At 45.6% G+C, this 26,419-nt stretch overlaps 1 protein-coding gene and 1 pseudogene across 1 annotated transcript; one reads left to right on the forward strand and one right to left on the reverse strand.

Moving 5' to 3' along the window:
* Nucleotides 1-201: 201 nt before the first annotated feature.
* On the reverse strand, nt 202-21,311 carry LOC121550345 (SH2B adapter protein 1). The gene is made up of 10 exons (XM_045223165.1): nt 20,966-21,311; nt 20,437-20,503; nt 17,661-19,842; nt 15,849-15,950; nt 15,399-15,490; nt 15,120-15,202; nt 9,867-10,013; nt 9,522-9,727; nt 3,722-3,896; nt 202-1,897 (listed from the first exon to the last, which is right to left on the reverse strand). The coding sequence occupies exons 3-10, from the start codon at nt 19,422-19,424 to the stop codon at nt 1,623-1,625; spliced, it is 2,844 nt and encodes a 947-aa protein (XP_045079100.1). The 5' UTR covers nt 19,425-19,842; nt 20,437-20,503; nt 20,966-21,311; the 3' UTR covers nt 202-1,622.
* Nucleotides 21,312-22,621: 1,310 nt separating this feature from the next.
* LOC123491636 lies at nt 22,622-26,041 on the forward strand (annotated as a pseudogene).
* Nucleotides 26,042-26,419: the final 378 nt, after the last annotated feature.

Raw genomic sequence — 26,419 nt, forward strand, 5'->3', positions numbered from 1 at the left:
GACCCCAATTCTGCGGTCGTCACTAGTTTACAGCGAAACCCCGACTATTTCTAAAACGTATCTTCTTAAAATCTGATTTTAAACCTAACCTTAAATTATGACCAAAAAGTGATGTTTTTCCCAAGAATGTTTATGATATAGCCATTTGACTTTGTGGCAACTAGTGACAACCCAACGCTGCAATAATTACTGTAACATTCATTTACATCCTTCCCCTTTATTCAGTAAGAAACAATAACAGTGAACCAAAGCAACAACACACGAGGCCATAATGTTTCAGTATAATTATATTATATAATATCATTAAATTCAATGTAGTACCTGAAACTAACCACACAGGTTGGACAAAACTCTGCCCACCGTTAACACAAGGTCCCAGCAAAAGAGAGAGCGAGAGACAGACCGAGACAGAAAGGCACAAATAGAGTTCAAAATTTGAAAAGGATGAACAGGGGGATGGGTAAGATGTGTAAAATATGATTACAAGGCTCTGAGTAGAGGACAAACAGAAGAAGGAAAAGTATAAACAAAGAGAGGAAGGAGGGAGATACAAAGAGAAAGAAAGAGAGGCACTGAACTGAATGGCAGACAGACGGACATGGCTACACAACCGAGCCACAGGTTGAAGGAGTATGACAGAGGTGACAACACAGAAAGGCACGAGTAGAAAAAGTTTTTTTCCCTCCCTTATATCTTTCTTATTTTCTATTTCTGCACATTAAAAATAAATTTTAATGGAGGAGAGGACACTATGAGCGTGAGGGAAAGACTGAGTATGAGTCTTAGCAATATAAAAAAAGGCACAAACAAACTTCAACTGAAATAACCGGATGGGGGCAGGAACAAGTGTTACGCATTACATGGAGTAAACAACATACAATAAAAGGCATTTAAAAAAAACAAAATAAAATTAATACTATTTCCGACCATCATTATTTCCATTATCATTATTGTTAATCGTATCATCATCATCATTATTATTATTATTATTATCAATAATAAAGTATTATTTTTTTATCTGAAGGAAAAATATAATCGCTCTCTCTACCTCTGGCCACTTCTCTACCATTAAAGAAAACCAGAAAATGAGTGGAGAGAGAAAAAGAGAGACAGAGAGAAAGAGGTTGAAAGAGTGACTGAGGTATATGTATCCTGCCTGCCGGTTCTAGCCTAGTCTCTTTGACACCTTGTAAGTATATGGTTGCCCTTCATCTCTACCTCTGTGAAAGTGTACTGTTGGCCAGTAGAATGTCTGCAGGATATTGAGGTATGGTATTGCTGGGTTCAGAGGATATATCTCTCACTACCTACATCCATAAATTGATTCAAAAGTCTACAAAAAGCGTACCAAGAGGTGTACCAGCAAAAAAGCTTATCTCGCTAAACATTAGTGTACCTTTAGTGTTGTAAGGTGCGCCCATCCCTCTCTCTTCTCTTTCACCCGTTTTCTCTTTCTCTCAATCTTGCTGAATCTCCCAGAATGCTTGTGTTTTAATAGTGTTAGTACATCCTTCTAACCCCCTCCCCTCACAGTCTCGTAATAAAATACAAATACTGGTTATGAATGGCTATGACTCCCACCTCCTCCACTCTCCCTTTCGCACAAACACCCCCCTCCCTCCTCAGAAGAAGGAGTACTGGTTGTCAATGGCTCTTGCCCTCCCTCCTTCCCGCTCTTCGCCCTCCACCCCCTCCAGTTGGCGGAGAGGAGCTTCCCTCTCCTCCCAGTCCTCCACTCCTTCTCCTGCACCTCCTCCTGCAGTTGCTGCAGTTCCTCCTCCACCTCCCTGCTCTGTGTCGTTCCCTCGTTCCTGGGGTGGAGTAGGGGGTGGCGGCCGGCCGGGGGGCAGGGGTGGAGGAGGAGGCTGGGGGGGGCTACGGGGTCTGCTGGTCAAGTCTGTTGGAAGGAAAGAACAGCCGAAAGAGAAAAGCAGAGAAAGAAAGAGTGGCAAAAGGTGTAAATAAAGGAGGGGTGGGCAGGGCGGGGGACAAGGTAAAGGTGACATTTCCAGAGAGTGAGCGGTGAGAAGGGAGAAGAGGAGGAAGAGGGGAGAGACAGAGTGAGTGTCATGGCCGTGATGTCTGTGTGACAGGTCCATGTGAGTCATGGAATCAGTCGAGACACACACACACACACTGTGCACGCACATACACACACATACCTTGTTCCCGTCTATTAAATACATATAATTTAAAACACAAAACAATGCATCGTCTGAAAATGTTCTATGAAGATTCTACATGACCCTACACGTTTTAGCAGATACAACATTCTATAGAAGAGGTGGTCTCTCAAGTCATTGCTCTAGGAGTGAGCTGTGTTCTCAAAAATACTCTATGGTAGGTCCCGTTCTAGATAAGGTTAGTGCAAACTTTACCTTCACTGGAAGACTGAGCAGTGCACTGAGGTGAATGGCCACTCTAGCTAGCTCTACACTCACGCTATGGTGCGTTCCATCGCTTTCTTTCTCTCTGTCTCTCTAGGTCTCTCTCCCACTGTATGTCTCTCTCTCTCTCTCTCTCGCTGGCTGTTTCTCTGGCTGTCTCTCGCTCTCTCTGGCTGTCTCTCTCTCTGGCTGTCTCTCCCTCTAGGTTTCTCCCTCTCGCTCTAGGTTTCTCCCTCTCGCTCTAGGTTTCTCTCTCTCTCTCTCTCTCTCTCTCTCTCTCTCTCTCTCTCTCTCTCTCTCTCTCTCTCTCTCTCTCTCTCTCTCTCTCTCTCTCTCTCTCTCTCTCTCTCTCTCTCTCTCTCTCTCTCTCTCTCTCTCTCTCTCTCTCTCTCTCTCTCTCTCTCTCTCTCTCTCTCTCTCTCTCTCTCTCTCTCTCTCTCTCTCTCTCTCTCTCTCTGTCTCTCTCTCTCCTCTCTCTCTCTCTCTCTCTCTCTCTCTCTTCTCTCCTCTCTCTTTTCTCTCTCTCGGTCTCTCTCTCTGTGGAGTCTGGTCTCACTTACACACAGTCAGAGATGGGGGTTGATGGAGAGTCAGGGTGGCGCGTGGTGATGACATCACAGACTGTGGGCCGGCTGCCTGCCCTGTCCCGGCCTGCGAAGAATGACCCAACGAAAACACAATAACAGAGACAGCCAATCAGAGCTCTGGAAGGCACGGGAGAGGGGGAGGAAGGGGAGGGACTGAAAGAAGGGTGTAGAAGGAGAGGAGGTAGAGTGCTAGGGCCTAGGGGCTTAGAGGGTAGTAGGGGCGAGGGGTTGATTTGGAATTGTGTGTGAGTGTGTGTGAGGGGGGGGGGGGCAGTTGTAAGGGGCAGGGGTGTATGGGTGGGAGCATGTATAGGTTGATGTAACATCCAAGCCAAAATCAGTGCAAATTGATGGGACCAAGCCATGCGGAGCCACTCCAGTGTGTGTGTGCGCATGTAAGCACCCATGCTGTAGTGGCCACAGGATGAGGACGCAAAGCAGCCAGTCTTATGTTATAATGACATTGGCAGAAACATCATGCAGTGGCCATGTTTTAGCACACACAACATTACTTATGGCCTGTACACACACAAGTACACACTCCTGATCTTCAATGGGATGACACGCACACTATATTGATTCACTGACGTAATAGCATCATGTAACCCAATCACAATGAAAAAAACACATATACCAGACATACAATGTACATACAACACCCAAGACTTGCCTTTAGAGGCCAGTATAAACCCAGTATAGTTTCATCCTAGTGGAACATCCTGTGACCTTTCACCCCTGACCTGTTACCTGGCTGCCGGACGGCGGTGGCGCCCACAAAGCTGATGAGGGTGACGTCCGAGGCACCCCCAGACTCCAGGGGGATTGGGTGCACGCGGAAGTGCTCCAGCATGTCGAATATGGACTGGAACCACAGGTGCTGCACTCGGCACTGGCCATCCTCGTTCAAAGATAGACGCAGGTGCTGCAGCGGACAGAGAGAAGGGAGAGCGAGGGAGGGAAGAGAAGGGAGGTATGGGGGGGAGAGAGAGAGTGCGAGAGAGAGCGAACGAGAAGGGGGATAGAGGAAAGAAGGGAGTAGAGAGGGGGATATGGGTTAGCCTTGGATGCTACTTAGCAGGTGTATCCCCTACCATGGTATAGCTGTTTCCCCTACCATTTCACATACAAAGACACTGGTACTTTCCAACACACATGTAAACATCAACACTGTCTTGCTCTCTCTTTCACACAAGGACAATATAGGAGGAAAGTGGAATCCTATTACACCATCTCCGACGCTCGTCGTATGTGGCAGGGCTTGCAGACAATAACGGATTACAAAGGGAAACCCAGCCATGAGTTGCCCAGCGATGCAGAACTCACAAATGAGCAAAATGCCTTTTATGCTTGTTTCGAGGAATATAACACTGTGCCTTGTGTGAAATCCCTGTTTTTCCAGATGACTGTGTGATCTCACTCTCGGTGGCTGATGTGAGCAAAACGTTTAAACAGGTTAACAATCACAAGGCCACTGGGCCAGATGGAATCCTACACGCGTTCTCAAAGCATGCACCGACCTAGTCCCAATCTGTAATCCCAACATGCTTCAAACTGACCACCATTTTCACCGTTCCAAAGAGCTCCAAAGTAACCTGCCTAAATAACTATCACCCTGTAGCACTCGCATCTGTAATTATGAAGTGCTTTGAAAGGCTGGTCATGACACACATCAACACCATCATCCCAGACACCCTAGACCAGGGGTGTCAAACTCATTTTAGCTCAGGGGCCACATGGAGGAAAATCTATTCCCAAGTGGGCCGGACCGGAAAAATCATGGTATATATAACTTAAAAACAACAACTTCAGATTGTTTTCTTTGTTTTAATACGATCAACATACAACATAAAGCTGGAGCCTGAGGACAGTGTGTCCAAAATAGTACAAGCACAACATCACTATTAATCATAAAACACGTCAAGTTTATTTGAAAATTCTAAAGAAAAAGAACACAGAAACACACAATGCCTCAGTGATTAACAGAACTGTTTCACAGATCACAGAACTATATCAGGGTGTCATTTCTCAGGCAGAAATGTAGATAAAAAATAATGAAATCCTGTTCCCCAAACAAGTGCAAGAACCACAGAGTCAAGAATAGGTTAAATATACAAATAAAATAAAATCAATTAAAAACAATAGCACATCAACATAAAAACATATAAACATAAAGCTGGAGCCTGAGGACAGTGTCCAAAAGCACAACATCACTATTAATCATAAAACACCTCAAGTTATTTGAAAGTTCTGAGGACAAAGAACACACAAACACACAATGCCTCAGTGATTCACAGAAGTATATCACAGATCACAGAACTATATCAGGTGTCATTTCTCAGGCAGAAATGTAGATAAAAATAATGAAATCCTGTTCCCCAAACAAGTGCAAGAACCACAGAGTCAAGAATAGGTTAAATATACAAATAAAATAAAATCAATTAAAAACAATAGCACATCAACATAAAAACATATAAACATAAATCTGAAAGCGTTGCTCAAACTCCCGTAACAGTCCCGTTATTTTATCTTTGAACCGCTTCATGTCTGCCACATGTTGGGTCGCGCACACATTTTTCAGACAGGGGAAGTGAGCTGCATCACCACCGGCAAGTTGCGTCTCCCACAATGACAGCTTCAACTTGAAAGAACGTATGCTGTCATAATACTGCGTGACAACTTTGTTGCGCCCTTGCAGCTGTTTGTTCAAGTTATTCAGGTGCTCTGTAACATCCACCATAAATGCAAGGTCCTGCATCCATTCTGCGGAATGAAATTCTAACACTGGTTTGCCCTTTTCTTCCATGAACTGTCAATTTCTTCTCGTAAATCAAAGAATCAGCACAGCACCTCGGCTTAACCATCTTACCTCAGTGTGGTATGGCAGGCCATAGATGTGGTCTTTCTCTCTGAGAAGGCTGTCAAACTGACGGTGATTCAGGCTTCTGGATCGGATGAAATTAACAGTTTGGATGACCACCTTCATGACGTTATCCATCTTTAATGACTTGCAACACAAAGCCTCCTGGTGCAAAATACAGTGAAAAGTCAAAAAATCACGTCCTCCATTTGCAGATTGCACTTTCTCTCTGAACTTTGTCACAACGCCTGCTTTTTTCCCGATCATTGAGGGCGCACCATCTGTAGCTAGGCTGACAGCGCGGGACCAGTCCACTCCGACCCTGTCCAGCGCGCCGACGAAATGCGGTAAAAATATCAGCTGCTGTTGTTGTATCTGTCATCGGCACCAACTCCACGAACTCCTCGGTGACGGTCAATGTGTCATCAACTCCGCGGATGAAAATGGCCAGTTGTGCAACATCTGTAATGTCCGTGCTTTCATCAATTGCAACCGAAAACGCAATAAATGACTTTACTTTTTGCTTCAACTGGCTGTCCAAATCCACTGAAAGATCGGAAATCCTGTCTGCAACTGTGTTTCTTGTCAGGCTGATATTTGCAAAAAGCCTGCCGCTTTTCAGGGCACACAATCTCTGCTGCCTTCATCATGCATGTTTTTACAAATTCACCCTCACTAAATGGTTTTGAAGCCACTGCGATTTCATTAGCAATGAGGTAGCTAGCTTTCACTGCAGCGTCACTGATGTCTCGGCTGTGAGTAAACACAGACTGCCGTTTCTTCAGACCCGCCAACAGTTCATTCACCTTCTCTCATCTCCGCTGTCCTTGAAAGTTGTCATATTTGTCGGCATGAAGACTCACATAGTGGCGACGAAGGTTATATTCTTTCAGCACTGCAACATGCTCTGAACACACCAAACATACAGCTTTCCCATTCAATTCCGTGAAAAAATAGGATGACCATTTTTCTTGGAACACTCTGCGTCCACTTTTCTCTTTTTTGACAGAGACATATTGGGGCAATGAGGGTGCCAAAGCACATAATGTTAAAAGTAGAAGCCGTAATAAATATCGCAGGCAAAACAAAGTAGCTCATTGGCTGCACGTGCTTGACCTACTTGCTCTGCCCCGGTATAAACAGTTTGCTTGCTTAACACAATTGCTATTGCGCCATCTAGTGGACGCAATTGGAACAGCAGTTTATTTTATTTTTATTTTTTTATCATCTCGCGGGCCGGATTAAACCCGTTTGCGGGCCTGATCCGGCCCGCGGGCCGGACGTTTGACACCCCTGCCCTAGACCCAATCCAATTCGTATACCGCCCAAACAGATTCACAGATGTCGCAATCTCAATTGCACTTCACACTGCCCTCTCCCACCTGGACAAGAGGGTAAATAACTATGTGAGAATGCTATTAATTGACTACACCTCAGCGTTCAACACCATAGTCCCCTCCAAGCTCATCACCAAGCTAGAGACCCTGGGACTGAACCCCTCCCTCTGCAACTAGATCCTGGACTTCCTGACGGGCCGGCCCCAGGTGGTAATGTTAGGCAACAAAACCTCTGCCATGCTGACCCTCAACACGGGGGCCCCTCAGGGGTGTGTACTTAGTCCCCTCCTGTACTCCCTGTTCAACCACGACTGCATGGCCACGCACGACTAAAACACCATCATCAAGTTTGCTGAAGACACGGCGTGGTAGGCCTGATCACCGACAGCGATGATTCAGCCTACAAGGAGGAGGTCAGAGACCTGGCAGTGTGGTGCAAGGACAACAACCTCTCCCTCAACGTCAGTAAGACCAAGGAGCAGATCGTGGACGACAGGAAACGGAGGGGCGAGTATGTCCCCATCCACATCGTCAGGGCTGTTGTGGAGCTGGTCGAGAGCTTCAAGTCCCTTGGTGCAATCGAGAGCATCTTGACTGGCTGCATCACCGCTTGGTATGGCAAATGCGCAAAGCGCTACAGAGGGTGGTGCGGACAGCCCAGTACATCACTTCTATATCAGGCGGTGTCAGAGGAAGGCCAGAAAAATTGCCAAAGACTCCAGCTACCAAAGTCATAGACAGTTCACTCTGCTACCATCCAGCAAACGGTACCAGAGCATCGGCTCTCGGACCAACAAGCTCAGAGACAGCTTCTACCCCCAAGCCATAAGACTGCTAAATAGCCAGACTGCTAAATAGTCAATTAATGATACCCAAACTATCTGCAATGCCTGCATCTTGCACTGACCCTACGCACACTCAATAGACTATATATACACTCTCACACACTACATTGACACTCCCACACAAAACCAAAACCCACACACATTCACTACATACACACACACAACACCTACACGCAGACCGACAACACAAAACACACACACATAATTTGATGCTGCTGGTCTGTTCTTTATTTTACTCTTATTATTACTATTTATCTATCCTGATGCCTAGTCACTTTACCCTGCTTTCATGTACATATCTACCTCAAACACCTTATTATTATCTATCCTGATGCCTAGTCACTTTACCCTGCTTTCATGTACATATCTACCTCAAATACCTTATTATTATCTATCCTGATGCCTAGTCACTTTACCCTGCTTTCATGTACATATCTACCTCAAATACCTTATTATTATCTATCCTGATGCCTAGTCACTTTTACCCTGCTTTCATGTACATATCTACCTCAAATACCTTATTATTATCTATCCTGATGCCTAGTCACTTTACCCTGCTTTCATGTACATATCTACCTCAAACACCTTATTATTATCTATCCTGATGCCTAGTCACTTTTACCCTGCTTTCATGTACATATCTACCTCAAATACCTTATTATTATCTATCCTGATGCCTAGTCACTTTACCCTGCTTTCATGTACATATCTACCTCAAACACCTTATTATTATCTATCCTGATGCCTAGTCACTTTACCCTGCTTTCATGTACATATCTACCTCAAACACCTTATTATTATCTATCCTGATGCCTAGTCACTTTACCTTGCTTTCATGTACATATCTACCTCAAACACCTTATTATTATCTATCCTGATGCCTAGTCACTTTACCCTGCTTTCATGTACATATCTACCTCAAACACCTTATTATTATCTATCCTGATGCCTAGTCACTTTACCCTGCTTTCATGTACATATCTACCTCAAACACCTTATTATTATCTATCCTGATGCCTAGTCACTTTACCCTGCTTTCATGTACATATCTACCTTAAATACCTTATTATTATCTATCCTGATGCCTAGTCACTTTACCCTGCTTTCATGTACATATCTACCTCAAATACCTTATTATTATCTATCCTGATGCCTAGTCACTTTACCCTGCTTTCATGTACATATCTACCTCAAACACCTTATTATTATCTATCCTGATGCCTAGTCACTTTACCCTGCTTTCATGTACATATCTACCTCAAACACCTCGTACCTCTGCACTTTGATCTGATACTGGTACTCCCTGTATGTAGCTCCATTCTTGTGTATCTTATTGTATTCCTCTTGTTACTATTTCATTTTGATTTTAAAACTCTGCATTGTTGGGAAGGGCTCGTAAGCAAGCATTTCACGGTAAAGTCTACACCAGTTGTATTCGGCGCATGTGACAAATAAAATGTGATTTGATTTGACACACACACACACTCTCCCTCCCCCGTCTCTTGTACCTTGGCCTTGCCCTGGAAGTTGAAGGTGAGGACGTACTCCCCGCGGCGTGTCTCGCTCTGGCGCACAAGGAAGACGCCGTGGCTGGCCGTACCCCCTGCGAGCACCAGCTGGGCTGCCTTGAGGCGCGACAACGTCCCGTGGAACCACTGGCACTCGCTCAGAGGGTGCTCCACTGCCTCCGCCACGTCTGAGAACAGGAAGGAGCCTGGGATGTGAAGAGGGATGGTTGAGGGGAGGAGGGATTGGGGGAGTGATGAAAAGATTAGATTAAAAAAAGGTGTCACCAGACTTGCTCTGTACATTCTGGTGTGTGTGTGTGTGTGTTTGTGTGTAGCAGCCTTCACCTGTGGCATCTGGCGTCTCCGCAAATGGTGTGCCAAGGCCGGCTCCGCCCCCACGTCCGTCTGATTCGTCCAGAGGGGCGCGGGGCGGTAACTCTGGGGGGAGAGGGTCCATCAGCGCGGAGGAGCCGCCCACACCTCCATAACACACTGCAACACGACAGGAGCAAAAACATCAGTTTTACTTATTATTTAACCAAACATAAACCGCTCTTCTTGTATTTTCAAATAGCAACGCAAAGTTGGACTCATAGTTAAAACAACTTTTTTCGGCTCGCTTTCTGTATCAGGTGTTAAGTGTTGTAACTGTATATTTGTAAAGCTGCAAAAAATTGTGAAACACAGGGAAATCATCACACAACAATCCTTAATGGGCTCCTAGATCCTATCCTGTGCAGTCATAGGATTGGCTAGGTAAGGAATATGGTAGTACCTCCTCCTTACCTTATGCTACATGTCTGCTGTTTGTAGATTCTTACAGATTGTCTAGTGCAGTGGTCACCAACCTTTTCTGAGTCAAGTTCAATTTCAAAATGCAAGCCGAGCTTTACAGCTCAGAACTGTTTTTAAAAAATATATATATTTTTTTTTTATGCAACATTAATCAAATAAAAACAGTTCTTTAGGAATTAGGTTTATTGTAGGACTGTAACGGAGGCCACCCTAGCGGTAGAGGTTTCAGTGAGGAGGCAAACACTTCCATACGGTGCAAACTCAGAATGAGGGTGTTTATTTACAGCGGTGAGGTGAAGCCGCTGAAACACTGTACACTATGTACAAACAAAAATAACAAACAGAACAATAACTGTAACATAAACTGGAAAATGTATCAAATAATAAGTTGAGCTCCAAAGAAACCAGGCTTCAATCAATAGCTGAAAATATTTAGTGTACAGCCATCATGGCAACCTTACCCTTGTCCTGTCTGGCAGGGTTTCAAGTACAATTCCCATCAGGCCTCACCTTGGACTGTACCATTTTAGACCAATCACAAATCAATGGTAACAATTATCTTACATAAAGGCCTGAACAGCACAATAAACATACGCTGAACAAAAATATAAAACGCAACATGTAAAGTGTTGGTCCCATGTTTCATGAGCTTAAATAAAAGATCCCAGAAATGTTCCATATGCCAAAAAAACGTATTTCTCTTACATTTTGTGCACAATTTGTTTACTACCTTGTTAGTGAAAATGTCTCCTTTTCCAAGATAATCCATCCACTTGACAGGTGTGGCATATCAAGAAGCTGATTAAACAGCATGATCATTACACAGGTGCACCTTGTGCTGGGGACAATAAAAGGCCACTCTAAAATGTGCAGTTTTGTCACACAACACAATGCCACAGATGTCTCAAGTTGAGGGAGCATGCAATTGGCTTGCTGACTGCAGGAATGTCCACCAGAGCTGTTGCCAGAGAATTGAATGTTCATTTCTCTACCATAAGCTGCCTCCAACGTCGTTTTAGAGAACATTTTACATTTACATTTTAGTCATTTAGCAGACGCTCTTATCCAGAGCGACTTACAGTTAGTGCATACATAACTATTTTTTTCCCCCATTTTTTTTGTATTTGTTATTTATTTTTTTATACCCCCCGTGGGAAACGAACCCACAACCCTGGCGTTGCAAACGCCATGCTCTACGAACTGAGCTACATCCCCTGCCGGCCATTCCCTCCCCTACCCTAGACGACGCTGGGCCAATTGTGCACCGCCCCATGGGTCTCCCGGTCGCGGCCGGCTGCGACAGAGCCTGGATTCGAACCAGGATCTCTAGTGGCACAGCTAGCACTGCGATGCAGTGCCTTAGACCACTGCGGTTGGCAGTACGTCCAACCGGCCTCACAACCGCAGACCACGTGTAACCACGCCAGCCCAGGACCTCCACATTCGGCTTCTTCACCTGCGGGATCATCTGAAACCAGCCACCCGGACAGCTGATGAAACTGTGGGTTTGCACAACTGAAGAATTTCTGCACAAACTGTCAGAAACCGTCTCAGGGAAGCTCATCTGCGTGCTCGTCGTCCTCACCAGGGTCTTGACCTGACTGCAGTTCAATGTCGTAACCAACTTCGTGTGGGCAAATGCTCACCTTCGATGGCCACTGGAGAAGTGTGCTCTTCATGGATGAATCCCAGTTTCAACTATACCGGGCAGATGGCAAACAGCGTGTATGGCATCGTGTGGGCGAGCGGTTTGCTGAATGTTGTGAACAGAGTGCCCCATGGTAGCGGTGGGGTTATGGTATGGGCAGGCATAAGCCACGGACAACGAACACAATTGCATTTTATTGATGGCAATTTGAATGCACAGAGATACCGTGACGAGATCCTGAGGCCCATTGTCATGCTACTCATCCGCCGCCATGACCTCATGTTTCAACATGATAATGCACGTCCCCATGTCGCAAGAATCAGTACACAATTCCAGAAAGATGAAAATGTCCCAGTTCTTCCTGCATACTCACCAGGCATGTCACCCATTGAGCATATTTGGGATGCTCTGGATCGACGTGTACGACAGCGTGTTCCAGTTCCCGCCAATATCCAGCAACTTCGCACAGCCATTGAAGAGTGGGACAAAAATTCCACAGGCCACAATCAACAGCATGATCAACTCTGCGAAGGAGATGTGTCGCGTTGCATGATATCTGTGACCAACAGATGCACATCTGTATTCCCAGTCATGTGAAATCCATTAATTAGGGCCTATTGAATTCATTTCAATTGACTGATTTCCTTATATGAACTGTACCTCAGTAAAATCTTTGAAATTGTTGCATGTTGCATTCATATTTTTGTTCAGTGTATTTAGGCAATGAATCAAACATACCTAACTACAAACCCATTTCAATAAATTGTGTAGGACCCTGCATTAAGCATAAATGGATTGGGGTAACATTTCTCAGGGCCTTGTCCTGAGGATGATAAGGATGATTCTGGCCCAGTGGGAGTGAGATTTGTAGAGCGAATGGATCCTTGTATTTTGGCTGATCCATATGTGGTGTCAGGTTGGGTGGAGAAGAGGTTGGGGACTGTTGAGTTGGTGAAGGTAAGTAACTTGGAGTGGACTTGTGATGATTTATTGTGTTTTCTCCGCCCAGAGGGAGTGGGCGCTCCGGATTACGTGATTAGGGACAATAATTGTGACTTGCTTTGCGGAGCAGGGCGCCGTTGAAAGGACTGATAACGGGGGTGGCATTAAGTGTTGAGGAGGAGCAGCTGAAATTGAAGATTCCCGGTGTCTGTCACACCGCCGTTTGGTGAGTTGTAGATCCGGTGGAGAGCGTGGAGAACCGGAGAAGACATTGTCTGTCATGCTGAGTTTTGATGCAGTCTTTGCCAGATAAGGTCATGGTAGGAAGTGTCAATTACCCCGTGAGAGCGTTTGTTCTGAAAATACAATGGTGTTTTAGGTGTCAAGTTTATGGGCATGTTGCAGCAGTATGTAGGAGGGAGATGCCTAGATGTGAGAAGTGTGCAGGAGGGCATGAGACGAAGGAATGCGTGTTATCCGTGGAGAAAGTTGTGTGTGTTAGTTGTGGGGGTGCCCATGGGGCTGGAGATCGGAGGTGTCCGGTGAGAGAAAGGCAGATTGAGGTTACCAGGGTTAAAGTAGCACAGAAAGTGTCGTATGCCGAAGCAGTGAAGAGAGTGGTAGAGGAAGATGGGGACCGGGTGAGGGATCCTGAGAGGATTCCTGTGAGTAGGCAGAGACCAAGAGAATGATGGGAAGAATATGTGCTTCAGTACGGTGGACTTTTGAGCATTTATAGCCATGGTTGTTAATTGTAGAAAATCACAGAAAATAGAGGTGGCAGAGAAGTACTTGGGATTGCGAGGATATACTGCAGAACAGTTGCAGGGGGGTGTTGAGTGGTAAGGTTATGTCCTCTCAGACCGTTAGTCTGGAGTTGGATTAGATGGGGTTAAATAGTGGAATGGGGTGGTGGGTTTTATAGAGGGCTAATAGTTCACAGGGCAATCTCCCTTTTTCTCTATTTTGTATTACCGTATCAGATCATTTCATGTAGGTAGGCCGTGAATGGCCTCACACCAGTACAGTAGGTGGCGGTGTATGCACCTAAAAGTTGAATGTGATCCGCCAACCAAATCCCAAAGAAGAAGCAGCTCCGTTTGACCCACCTCCCGTCTCAGCAGGAGCATGACAGAGGAACAAACAATTCACAGGTAGGCTACGTTTGCAAACAATTATTTTACTTTACATAGTGATTACCGAACCCTGTGCACTTGAATGGTAACATTGATAAGAAAAGGCATTATAAGAAACATTAAATGCAGCGCAACAAACAAATGGTTGCTGCCAAAACCAAATGAATTGCCGGCGAACTCACAAACTGTGTTTCTCTCTACAGGCTACATCGGCAGCACCAAAGGACAAGGCATCATACACATATTATATTAAATAAAGGAATGTGCATTTCATAAACCGTTTCCATGTCTAGTTGTACCTGCATCTGATGGTCAGTCTCAGCGGATGAAGGGAGAAGGTGAGCAGAGGGTCCGGCTCGCACGGTCCCTGCTCTCTCCTTCTCTCCGGTGAGACTGACCAGAGAGTGGGGAGACAGTCTTCCACCTGATGACCAAACTCAAGTCACACTGCATTATTTCTGCCTCATGCACAAATTCATGTTGTTCCTATGACCAGAGAAAGTGAAATATTAGTCGACGAGCCATTAATAATAAAAATGCAGGTCTATCGATACACTTGGCTACTCATTCATTGCAGCTGCGGTGCTGGTTGTAGCATGAGTGGAAGTAGGGAGATGCATGTTTTATGTTTTTTTAATGTCTTGAATCATAAAAACAGCTCTTTGCTGTATTCTTTGACAGTCTCTCTGGTCAGGGTTTTAAAAGTTATGAAATCTCATTTAGGCTAGTATCAAACTTTGCTATGGGGTAGTGGAAGTGATTTGAGCTATCCGATTGGCCAGCGCAGTAGGCACACTTGATTTAGCTCTACGGGTCTGCCGGGTAGACGGAGTTTGTTCCTTCAGACAAATGAAGTGGTTCAAAATGGGAACACTTTGCCTACCCGGCGCGCAGGGCAGCTGAATCAAGTGCACCTACCACCAACAGGTTTTATCAATGGCTTTTCTACAGAAATGTTTGGCGATCGACTAGGAATGCCCAGTCGACTAGGACCGCGATTGACTGGTTGGTATATACTGGTCTAAGAGTAGTAGCTTGGGGAGGTGTCTAGGGGTCGATTTGTCATGTCCCACTCACCTTGAGAGAGGCGGTCACTGAATTCTGGCGTTCCACTGATGTCCATGGGTCCCCCACACACGCCTTCTATGTCCTCCTGTTCACTGTAGAGTCAAGATACACAAAGCTTGTTCTAGGTGGGGTGTCGCTTCGACTTCTGTTGACCTCATCAATAGTCAACAGTCACTGAATACAAGCATATTTAATGGTCCCTCTTCTCTCACTCACTGCTCTCCCCTCCCTAATCACTGACTTGAAAGAAAACTGTTACATGTATTACTTAACACACAATTTGCTTACCTGATACATATACCGTTCCTGATGTCACTCAACCAGGCTCTCATCTGCACAGCGTCTCGCGTCTCAATCACATACTGCACCTGTCCCTCCAACTGACAGAGAGAAAGATAGGGTTAGAGAGAGCGATAGAGGGAGAGAGTGAGAAAGGAGGCGACAGAGAGAGGGGTCGAGAGTGCGTGAGAGAGAGGGGGGGTGAGAGAGTGAGGGGTGAGAAAGAGACAGGGGAGAGAGAGGTTGAGAGCGTGGGTGAGAGTGAGAGAGGGGGCGACAGAGAGAGAGCGTGAGATAGAGGGGGGTAAGAAAGAGAGAGGGGGTGAGAGAGAGAAATACAAGTCAGTCTACAGATTCCAGCTGAACAGGAGATGACTACCTGAACGAAATGAACTGAGAGAGAACAAAAATAAATAAATAGGGGAAATGAAAAGGATAGACAGAGCAGAGCAGTGTTACCTGCAGGAGGAAGGTGTTCTCCTTGTCAGGCACCTCCAGGGCTGTGGTGCTCCTCACATCCACAATAGAGCAGCATGGGATAGTCAGCCTGGGCTTGGAAGACTGAGAGACAGGGGGACAGAGAAGACCATTGAATAAGACACCATCTGTGCGCTCAGAGAAATGGTGCAATTTTCACATTATGGAATTGTCACAATGCCCGCCAATGACATATAATTAATTTCCAAGCATTCCAAAGGAGCATGTTGACAGGTTCTCATGCCTCTCAGTGTTATATCAATGACACACAATCTACTCTGATGCCGCGCCCCCCAAGAAATGTGTCGCATGTTGTTGTGTTTTTATCCTGCAATTCTACACCGTTTCTTAACGGGGGACTCAATATTTTGGACAGAACACAACTACACTGAACACAAATATAAACGTAACATGCAACAATTTGAAATATTTTACTGAGTTACCGTTCATTTAAGGAAATCAGTCAATGGAAATGTTTCAATAGGCCCTAATCTAAGGATTTCACATGACTGGGCAGGGTGCTGCCATGGGTGGGCCTGGAAGGGCATAGGCCTACCCACTGGGGAGACAGGCCCACCAATCAGAATGAGTTCTTACCCACAAAAGGGCTTTATTATAGACATAAATAGTCCTCAGCACCCCCCTCAGATGATCCCGCAGGTGAAGAAGCCAGATGTGGAGGTCCTGTGGTGGCGTGGTTACACGGGTCTGCGGTTGTGATGCCGGTTGGACATACTGCCAAATTCTCTAAAACGACGTTAGAGGCGACTTATGTTAGAGAAATGAGCATTCAAATCTCTGGCAACAGCTCTGGTGGACTTTCCTGCAGTCAGCATGCCAACTGCATGTGCCCTCAAAACTTGAGACATCTGTGGAATTGTGTTGTGTGACAAAACTGCACATTTCAGAGTGGCCTTTTATTGTCCCCAGCAGAAGGTGCACCTGTGTAATGATCATGCTGTTTAATCAGCTTCTTGATATGCCACACCTGTCAGGTGGATGGATTATCTTGGCAAAGGAGAAATGCTCACTAACAGGGATGTGAACAAATTTGTGCACAGAATTTGAGAGAAATACGTTTTTTTGTGCATATAGAACATTTCTGGTATCTTTTATTTACATGTTGAGTTTATATTTTTGTTCAGTATACTTTTCCACAATAAATTATATTGAAAAGGTGTTTTAATGACTCGATTACTAATCTACTCCCTTCCCTGAAAATCCCACCCCCAATAATTCCTTAACAGGTCTGAAAACCCTACCAACCCTGTGACAAATATCCTGCTCCTCCCTGACAATCCCACCCACAGCGATCGATTGACAGGCTAAACTGTTAAGAATGTGGCCAGGATAACAAATGACAATGAGGAAATTAAATCAAAAATGGGAGGAATAATATATAATAGTTTCACCCAATAAGGATTTGAATTAAAATGTTGTAATTTGTAGGTTAATAATAAGCATTGTTAAATTGCACATTAAGTTTTCATCTTCTTTTTGTCACAAATAATGCGATCACAATAATGTAGTACAATTACAAATGTGAACTTTATCTTCCAATAATTGTATTTCTCAATATGGCAGTGTTATCTGGTAGGGCATTAAACAAAAACTGTCAACTTGAAAATGCAAGTTCATCATTAATTATGTTCACATAAAAAGAACATTTCAAACGTATTATTAAATGTATCATTATCAAATGTGATTTTTTTTGGCAGCTATATACACCGAGTATACCAAATATTAAGAACACCTTCCTAATATTGAGTTGCACTGAACAGGTCTCTCACTCACTTTAGGCGGGATGAAGAACTCCAGATAGTACTCCTCGCCCCGCTCCCCCTCCTTGTCCCTCTCCCTCAGGACCAGTCGGCACTTGTGCCACCGACCGCCCCTCCAGCCCACAGTGCCCCCGGGGACGAGAGGCTGCACTGAGGCTGTCTGAGCGGCGTTAGCGGTGGACAAGGTGTTGTTTAAGCCAGTGCCAGCGTTGTTGTGTTCTTGTGTGCCGTGGTGCAGCAGGCCGAAGGAAAAGCCAGGGAAACCACCGTGGCTCCCAGCAAACTCATCTGGCATGGAGGAGCTGACGCTGACTCCTCCCTCCCTCACCAGCCGGCCCGTCTTCCTCAGGGTGGCGCTGCTGCTGGGGGGCAGGCCGGAGAAAGGCGACACCACGGCCGAAGTGGGCGCCGAGGAGAGAACGGGGGGCGGGGAGCGAGACAGACGCAGCTTCTCCAGCCGGTGGCTCCACTTCTCCTTCTCTCCCCCCTCGCCATTGCTCCGCCGCCGGTCCCGCGCCTCCGATAGCGAGAGTGAGGTGGCACTGCTGGAGGAAGACGGGGGCAGGGAGGAGGAGGAGGAGTGGGGGAGGGAGAGGGGCAGGGAGAGGGAGACAGGCATGGAAGAGGTGGGCGTGGGGGGCTGGGTGCCAGAGTTCCTCTTGGAGGAAGAGCCAGCGGCAGCGTCCTGGACCCCCATGGTGTAGCTGTAGCTAGATGGCAGCTGGGAGGAGCTCTGGGGGGAGTCGCTGGATGAGCTGCGCCAGTGCAGGATACCCCGGACACTGCCCCGCACGCTGCGCCCAACACTCCGCAGAGAGAAGCGCTTCTTCAGTTTGGTTTTGGACTGGCTTCCTGCCGAGGCCGGGGTGCCGTTACCCTTGGAGCGGGGAGGGGATGTGTCGGAGCAAGGGGAGGCAGGCGTTTGGGGCATGTGGGAGGGGTCTTCATTGTCCAAGCAAATTTCCAGCTCCGCCTCCACCTCATCTGGCTCCACCTCCTCCCCCATGACCGTTACGCCCGCCCAGCTATCCTCCTCTTCCTCGGCCGTCGTTTCTCCGTTGCCAGGGCCGACACCAGGGAAGTGTTTAACAGTAACCGGGGCACCCCTGCCGTTGTTTCCTCCTCCCACTGAGGAGGAGCAGGAGGAGGAGGAGGATGGGGGGAGGACCGTTGTGACAGCATAGGAGTCTTGAAATTGGTCCCCACTTCGGGTTTCCAACACCAGCCGTGTGGAGGCAGGCTTGGGCAGGGCTCGCACCGGGTTGGCTGGGGCACAGGGGTGGTAGGAGGCTCCCTCGGCGACGGGAGGGGGAGAGACCGCCTCCTCTTCCAGGGAGGTGGCATCTGATTGGGGAGCCCAGCTCCCCGCCTCCATTCCGGGGGCTGTACCCGGCGCCCCTGCCACCCCCTCCAGTTCGCTCTGGAAATGGCGGACAAAGCGGTCAGTGAAACGGCGACAGAAGGCGGCAGCAGAGTCGGGGGAGTAGTGCGGGTTCTCCAGGAGGAATGCCCGGAAGTGGCGGGCAAAGTCCCTGGCCGCCATGCGGGCATGCAGCTCACAGAACTCCGTCCAACTCAGGCAGGGGGAGGACGTGGGGGTGTCTGACAGCGAGGAGGGGTGAGGCTGGGCCAGGGGAGGGGCCAAGGGAGGGGGCAGGGGGGGTGGCCGAGGGAACTGGGGCAACAGGGAGGGGGACGGAGGGGGGGAGGGTGATGGGGGCAGGGGGGAGGAGTTGGCTGCCCGCGGGCTAGGTGGGGTTAAAAGAGAGCCGTTCATTCTACCTAGGAGGGGGTGGGGGGGAGCTGATTGGCCAACTAGCCGGCTGCTGATTGGTTTATCACTTAAGGTTGATAAATGAAACCTGCACAGCTCATCAGGGCTAATTTACAAATGGGTGGGAATTCAAGTACCGTACTACGCCAGGCATAGTAGATTCACCCCCATTTAAAAACTTCAGCTAAAAGACTACCGTAACACACTGCTGAGCACAGACGGAGAAGAGGTAGAAATATAGGGGGTCTGTCTCTGTGCAACATGCTATCATATATTTTTAAAATGTCTATGATAAAAGACGGGGGGGGAAATCGGTGTCAGGGAGGAGGTATAGGACAAAGGGGCGAGGTAAATAGGTGAGGTTCACAAGTGGCCGCCCTGCTTACGGTCCACCACACATCCACAAGAACACAACTGCAGCCTGTGAAAACAATACAAGCATAATCAATGGTGATACATCACATCACCTGTTACATATATTTTCCAGAGCCATAACCAACTCTAATATGATCTACAATATCTAATCAACTGTGTAACTAATACAAATACCACTAGCACCAGTTGCCACCTGTAGTTGTCTGTTAGACTATTGGTCACAACAGTTGTGTCAATTCTCACTGATTTAAATTGAGTCAATGCTTTACATCCACAAAAACAATAACAAATTGATAAGCAACCCGTTTGACTGACAACCCATTTAATTAGTTAGCTAGAGATCTTCACATAATGGTAGGTAGCTAGATGTGAAGATCCAAATGGTTGCTTGTGAGACACCAACTGATTTGTCAGTGTTCAGATAACTAGTGGCTTAATCACTTTCACACACTGTAGCAAAGCCAAAGGTAGTGTGGCATAGCTAATTAACTACCTTGCTGGCTAGATTATTGTAGCTAAACAACTGACTGCGTATGAAACCAGCTAACTAGCTAGCAACATTACCTAGCTAATTTGCACACTGGCGCTGGATGTAAACAATCCAGAGAGCCTGGTTAGTACTACTGGCTAATGCAGTTACCTGGAATTCACAAACCATTGTCGGCTCCGTCAGAAACTCGAGGCCAGTGCTTGACCGTTAAAATAACCTAAAGGAGAGGAGGAGAGACAGTTAACTAGCTAGATAGCTAATATTACAGAATAATGATAGTGCGTGGACATGGCAAAATGACAGACAGTGTGGTCATGTTAGCTTAGTTAACTAGCAACAATAACCAGCACATCGCGTGATAAACAATCTAGTTAGCGTAACCGTTACTGAGCTAACTAGCGACCCCCATCACAGCGAGCCAGTAACGCCATCCATCTTCTTAACAGAACCATGTTAGCTAGCTAAATAAAAAGCACCAGCTTAAAGCAGTTAGCTAAGTAGCTAACTAGCCAATATTCAACAATGTAGCTAAAATGTATTCCATGTAACGGTAGCGAGCTAGCTGTTTTAATTAAATAACAGTATCTAGCTATCGTTTGTTATAGTAGCTACCTAGGCTATGGCTATTATCATTGAATAAGGGGTGCTAGCTAATTGAAGTAATGTTATGTTTACCCACTTGTACACGCTTGTCTTCAAAATAGTGTCCACTTTACAGTTAGCTAGTTAATCGTTAACTTGCGCCTCCCATATGTGCTACAGCCAACAGGCGAATCGCTAGCTAATATGTAGCTAGCTACCTAGCTATTATTATTAGCTAGCCAGCTATTAATAAAACAACTAGCAATCTTTCGTTGGCTTACATTAGAATTTTAATTTATATCCCTATATTTTACGCTCCAGCGTTTTATACAATTAGTTTATATATCCGCGATATAATTATCATTTTATAACAGTTGTTGCTAACATATGAATATTTCTGTGCTCCCTATCTCTCGCGATATAGTGGGAGAGAGGATGGGAAGGGAAAGTAGACTAGAGAGCAGGGTGGCAGCAGGAGGAGTTGCAGGGACTTTGTTTGCTTCAGAGTACTTGGATGGTGGGAAAATGGAGGGGCAGTAAATACATTTTGAAATGAAATCACCACCGTCTGTGAATCAGTATTTGTCTTATACTGAACTACTAGGCTATCTATTTCAAAAATGAATTATTTGCATGAATGTTTACAAAATGTTTACAACAAGCTTATATAATTGCATATCATTTAAAATGTTTTTGTAATTTAAATATATCCTTATGGAGATTGGTAAATCATTTATTTCAAACTAGCTGAATAGATCCATGATTACTGTAGGCTATAGTAGGCCTACATGCAGCCTTTCTGTGTCAGTGGCCACATACTGTAGGCCTACTGCTGTGTTTGGTGTTGTCCCTATAGCTTGCTTTCAGTATTGTGTTGTTTATACACAGTGTGTACTTACTGTCAATTCACGTTCCACCTTTCTCGTCATCCTCTATGGCATTTCTCTTTCACTTCACCAGCATGTGTTTATAGGTCCAATGCAGCCAGGTTTTTTTCCCCCATCTCAATAGCAAATCCTTTCTGGGTAACAATTAAGTTCCTTACTGTGATTGTTTTCAAATAACGTTTTCTAAAATAGACGAATGGACTACAATAGAATAGCATTGAATATACTAAAATAGAATAGAGAAGGATTAGCCAGTGTGTTCATTATTTGTCTTTCATTTTAAAAAGGTATACTGGAAATCTTAAATACTCTGGCTTTAATACAAATATGTTGAAAAGTAAGCAGGGACCTAACTTGCAATGCCATTTGTGCTGTAGGCTCTCTTTCTTTCTTTCGCCCTCTCTGTCTCACACACACTCGCTCAATTATCTTCCAATAAATATATATATAATTCATTAGTGAGAAGAAATGCATAGACTGACATCTCGTGAACTGTTGAGGAACTAAAGTGTATAGACTGACATTTCGACAAAGGTTGAACCGCATGTTGTTTCATTTGTGTTGAAATTTGAACCATTAACTGTTTTTGATCCTTTTAATCAACACAAGGGAATGTAGGAAACAGGCTAGCTACACTACTGACTGAACTTCTGGTTTCATTATTTGTGTGCCTTCTGGGCAGTTCTCCGCCCCTCTGGAACGCTCTGGAAAGACGAGAGTTTTCCTTTGCTGCGCTTGCGACGCATGCGCCTCGCAGCGTCATTCATCGCACAGGAATGCTGCACTCTCATTGGTCAGAGTAGTCAGAGCGTTCGAGAAATGTCTAGAAATCAGGGATAGTATATATTCTGGTGAATTGCACTCATTTGAAACATCGACTCAACGAGAATACTAAAGGGTGAAGAAAGCAAGAAAAGAGGAGTTCGACTTTATAGGCTACTGCCTGATTCCTTTCATTGAGACCTCTACATTCACAAACTGTAAGTAACTTTCAGTAGCCTATTTTCATATGCATGACTGTTGTAAACTTTATGGAAATAGAACATTCTGCTATGTTGGTTGTGTAGACAGCCGGTTTAGCTATAACATTATATGCCAAAATATTTGGTTAACTAATACCGAAATAATTGTATTGAACTGTTACTGAAATAATATTACTACTGAAATAATAATCCATTTATTATGTCCTTATTTATGTGAACAGACTAGGGCTATATTCACCATGTTTTCTAGCATATTTTATTATAATTTCTTATTTTTAAGAAAATCTGCTCTAATTATGTGAAGATATTAACTCAATATTATTCAGGAGGGTGCAGTTCATACAAGGCCTATTGTAAAAAGACGTTTCTCTGTCATAGATTAGCAGAAATGATTGTATCTGCCATTTTCTGTATGTTACACCCCACTGAATATGTGCCTGGCCTGTATTAGGCTAGCTAATAACACTAATAGGCTATATAACACAATGCAATACATTGACAACAGTGTTGTTATCAGACTCATTCAAATACTATTTATTGTATTTCAATTACTTTCAAATACCGGTACATTTAGAAGTATTTTGATATTTTTTATTTGAAAATACAATTAGTTGAATATTGGAATGCATTTGGCAATACATTTGGAAAGTATCACCACGTATGTGAAAATACTCAAATACACAGACAACAAGTGTATTTTCAAACAAAAAATGTTTAAATACTCCATGCATTTGAACCCAGGACTGTTTGCTCCTAGGGGTATTTGAAATGTATTTATGAACTAGTTTCAAATAGTATTTATAGGAAATTATTAGAAAATACTTTCAAATAATTCCAGTAGAATTGGTTGATTCAGCCACATTATTTAAAAATACAAAAATAAACAGAAAATAAGCCTTTAAAATACAAATACTTAAATACACATGTATTAGAACCCAGGTTTGGTTGTTATTCAAGTATATTTAGGCTAACACCTCTGTTGTTGGAGATTGACACTACTTGCACCTAGGTTTTCGTAGAATAATATCAATTTCTAAAACCTTCTTTCATTCTTTTGTAGGCAACTAACTCCAAACCATCAAGATGTCGTCAGCTAAAAGCCTGTCTATCGGCATTGACCTGGGCACCACCTACTCCTGTGTGGGGGTGTTCCAGCATGGTAAAGTAGAGATCATCGCCAACGACCAGGGCAACAGGACCACACCCAGCTATGTGGCCTTCACAGACACCGAGAGACTCATCGGTGATGCAGCAAAGAACCAGGTGGCCATGAACCCCAACAACACAGTTTTCGACGCCAAGCGCCTGATTGGCCGAAAGTTCGACGATCAGGTTGTGCAAGCCGACATGAAGCACTGGCCCTTCAAGGTGGTCAGCGATGGAGGAAAGCCTAAAGTTCAGGTAGATTACAAAGGTGAGAACAAATCCTTCAACCCAGAGGAAATCTCCTCCATGGTCCTGGTGAAGATGAGGGAGATCGCTGAGGCCTACCTGGGCCAGAAGGTGTCCAACGCAGTCATCACAGTCCCCGCCTACTTCAACGACTCACAGAGACAGGCCACTAAGGATGCTGGAGTGATCGCTGGGCTGAATGTACTGAGGATAATCAACGAGCCCACAGCGGCAGCAATCGCCTCACGGCATGGACAAAGGCAAATCCAGGGAACGCAACGTCCTGATCTTTGATCTGGGCGGGGGCACCTTCGACGTGTCCATCCTGACCATTGAGGATGGGATCTTTGAGGTGAAGGCCACTGCTGGGGACACTCACCTGGGTGGGGAGGACTTTGACAACCGCCTCGTCAGCCACTTTGTGGAGGAGTTCAAGAGGAAACACAAGAAGGACATCAGCCAAAACAAGCGGGCTCTGAGGAGGCTGAGGACGGCCTGCGAGAGGGCCAAGAGAACCCTGTCCTCCAGCTCCCAGGCCAGCATTGAGATCGACTCCCTCTTTGAGGGCATCGATTTCTACACCTCCATCACCAGGGCTCGTTTCGAGGAGATGTGTTCGGACCTCTTCAGGGGAACCCTGGAGCCCGTGGAGAAAGCCCTCAGGGACGCCAAGATGGACAAGGCCCAGATCCATGATGTTGTCCTGGTCGGAGGCTCCACCCGGATCCCCAAGGTCCAGAAGCTCCTGCAGGACTTCTTCAACGGTCGAGAGCTGAACAAGAGCATCAACCCAGACGAGGCGGTGGCCTACGGTGCTGCCGTCCAGGCGGCCATCTTGTCTGGCGACAAGTCTGAGAACGTCCAGGATCTGCTGCTGCTAGACGTGGCTCCCCTGTCCTTGGGCATCGAAACCGGCCGGAGGGGTCATGACCGCCCTGATCAAACGCAACACCACCATCCCATCCAAACAGACCCAGACCTTCACCACTTATTCCGACAACCAGCCCGGGGTCCTGATCCAGGTTTACGAGGGAGAGAGAGCCATGACTAAGGACAACAACCACCTGGGGAAGTTTGAGCTCTGTGGAATCCCCCTGCCCCACGAGGAGTCCCTCAGATCGAGGTGACCTTTGACATCGACGCCAATGGCATTCTGAACGTATCAGCGGTGGACAAGAGCACGGGCAAAGAGAACAAGATCACCATCACCAACGACAAGGGGCGGCTCAGCAAAGAGGATATTGAGAGAATGGTGCAGGATGCCGACAAATACAAAGCTGAGGACGACGCACAGAGGGAGAAGATAGCAGCCAAGAACTCCCTGGAGTCGTACGCCTTCAATATGAAGAGCAGCGTGGAGGATGACAACATCAAAGGTAAGATCAGCGAGGAGGACAAGAAGAAAGTGGTGGACAGGTGCGACCAGGCCATTTCCTGGTTGGAGAACAACCAGCTTGCAGACAAAGAGGAGTACGAGCTTCAGCTGAAGGAGCTGGAGAAAGTGTGCCAGCCTATCATTACCAAGCTATACCAGCAAGGAGGGATGCCCACAGGTAGCTGTGGAGATCAGGCAAGGTCCAGCTCTGGTGCCAGCTCCCAAGGCCCAACCATTGAAGAGGTTGACTAAAGTGAGGGACTTGTATAATGGACTTTTCAAAATGCATTAGTATCACTGCATACGTTTTGCTATTCAGGAAATACTTTGTACATATACTGATTTCTACTGGTTGAAATTGAAATGCCTTTTCATGGCGCAGTGCTGTTTAGGAAGTGCTTAATATATTTATTGGTTGTACTGTAAAGATGACAATAGATAAACATATTGAAAGATCAAAGAAATTGTGATGTAAATGTGTTGTTTCTTAACATATTGCGTTGCTGGACATTGCAAATAAAATGTATTGAAATACGTTTCTAGGTCTGTTGGTTGTTTCCTTGAATTCCTTCTCGTCATAACAGATTCAGTATTCACATTTTTATCATTTTTTTTACACAATACCATGAAATATTGTGAACAAAACTTTGATCGACGGCTAAACCACCAGAGAGGGGAGAGCAGGTGAGGACACCGTAATGGCCACTGTTTATCAATGCTTTATTCTTTGATAAAGTCTGATACAATCACTATGGTCCTTCTTGGAAAAAGAGGCACAGTGTGAAGGGAAAACTGATCGTAAAATCAGTACTCCTACTCTGAGATTCTTTGTGAAATATTAGTTATAAAGCTAATTTCCTGCTACTCTACACAGTGGAGATTTTAGCACGTAAATCTTGGTGGGGCTAACTCCC

Source organism: Coregonus clupeaformis, chromosome 10 (assembly GCF_020615455.1).
Source record: "Coregonus clupeaformis isolate EN_2021a chromosome 10, ASM2061545v1, whole genome shotgun sequence".
Classification (NCBI taxonomy): domain Eukaryota; kingdom Metazoa; phylum Chordata; class Actinopteri; order Salmoniformes; family Salmonidae; genus Coregonus; species Coregonus clupeaformis.

What these genes read in the sequence shown, in the direction of transcription:
- LOC121550345 (XM_045223165.1), bottom strand. Translation starts at nt 19,424, where the DNA reads ATGAACGGCTCTCTTTTAACCCCACCTAGCCCGCGGGCAGCCAACTCC. An exon ending in GGAGACGCCAGATGCCACAG is followed by an intron (nt 9,728 to 9,866) that starts GTGAAGGCTGCT and finishes TTCACATCCCAG; the next exon opens with GCTCCTTCCTGTTCTCAGAC. An exon ending in CACCGCCGTCCGGCAGCCAG is followed by an intron (nt 1,898 to 3,721) that starts GTAACAGGTCAG and finishes TCCTTCCAACAG; the next exon opens with ACTTGACCAGCAGACCCCGT.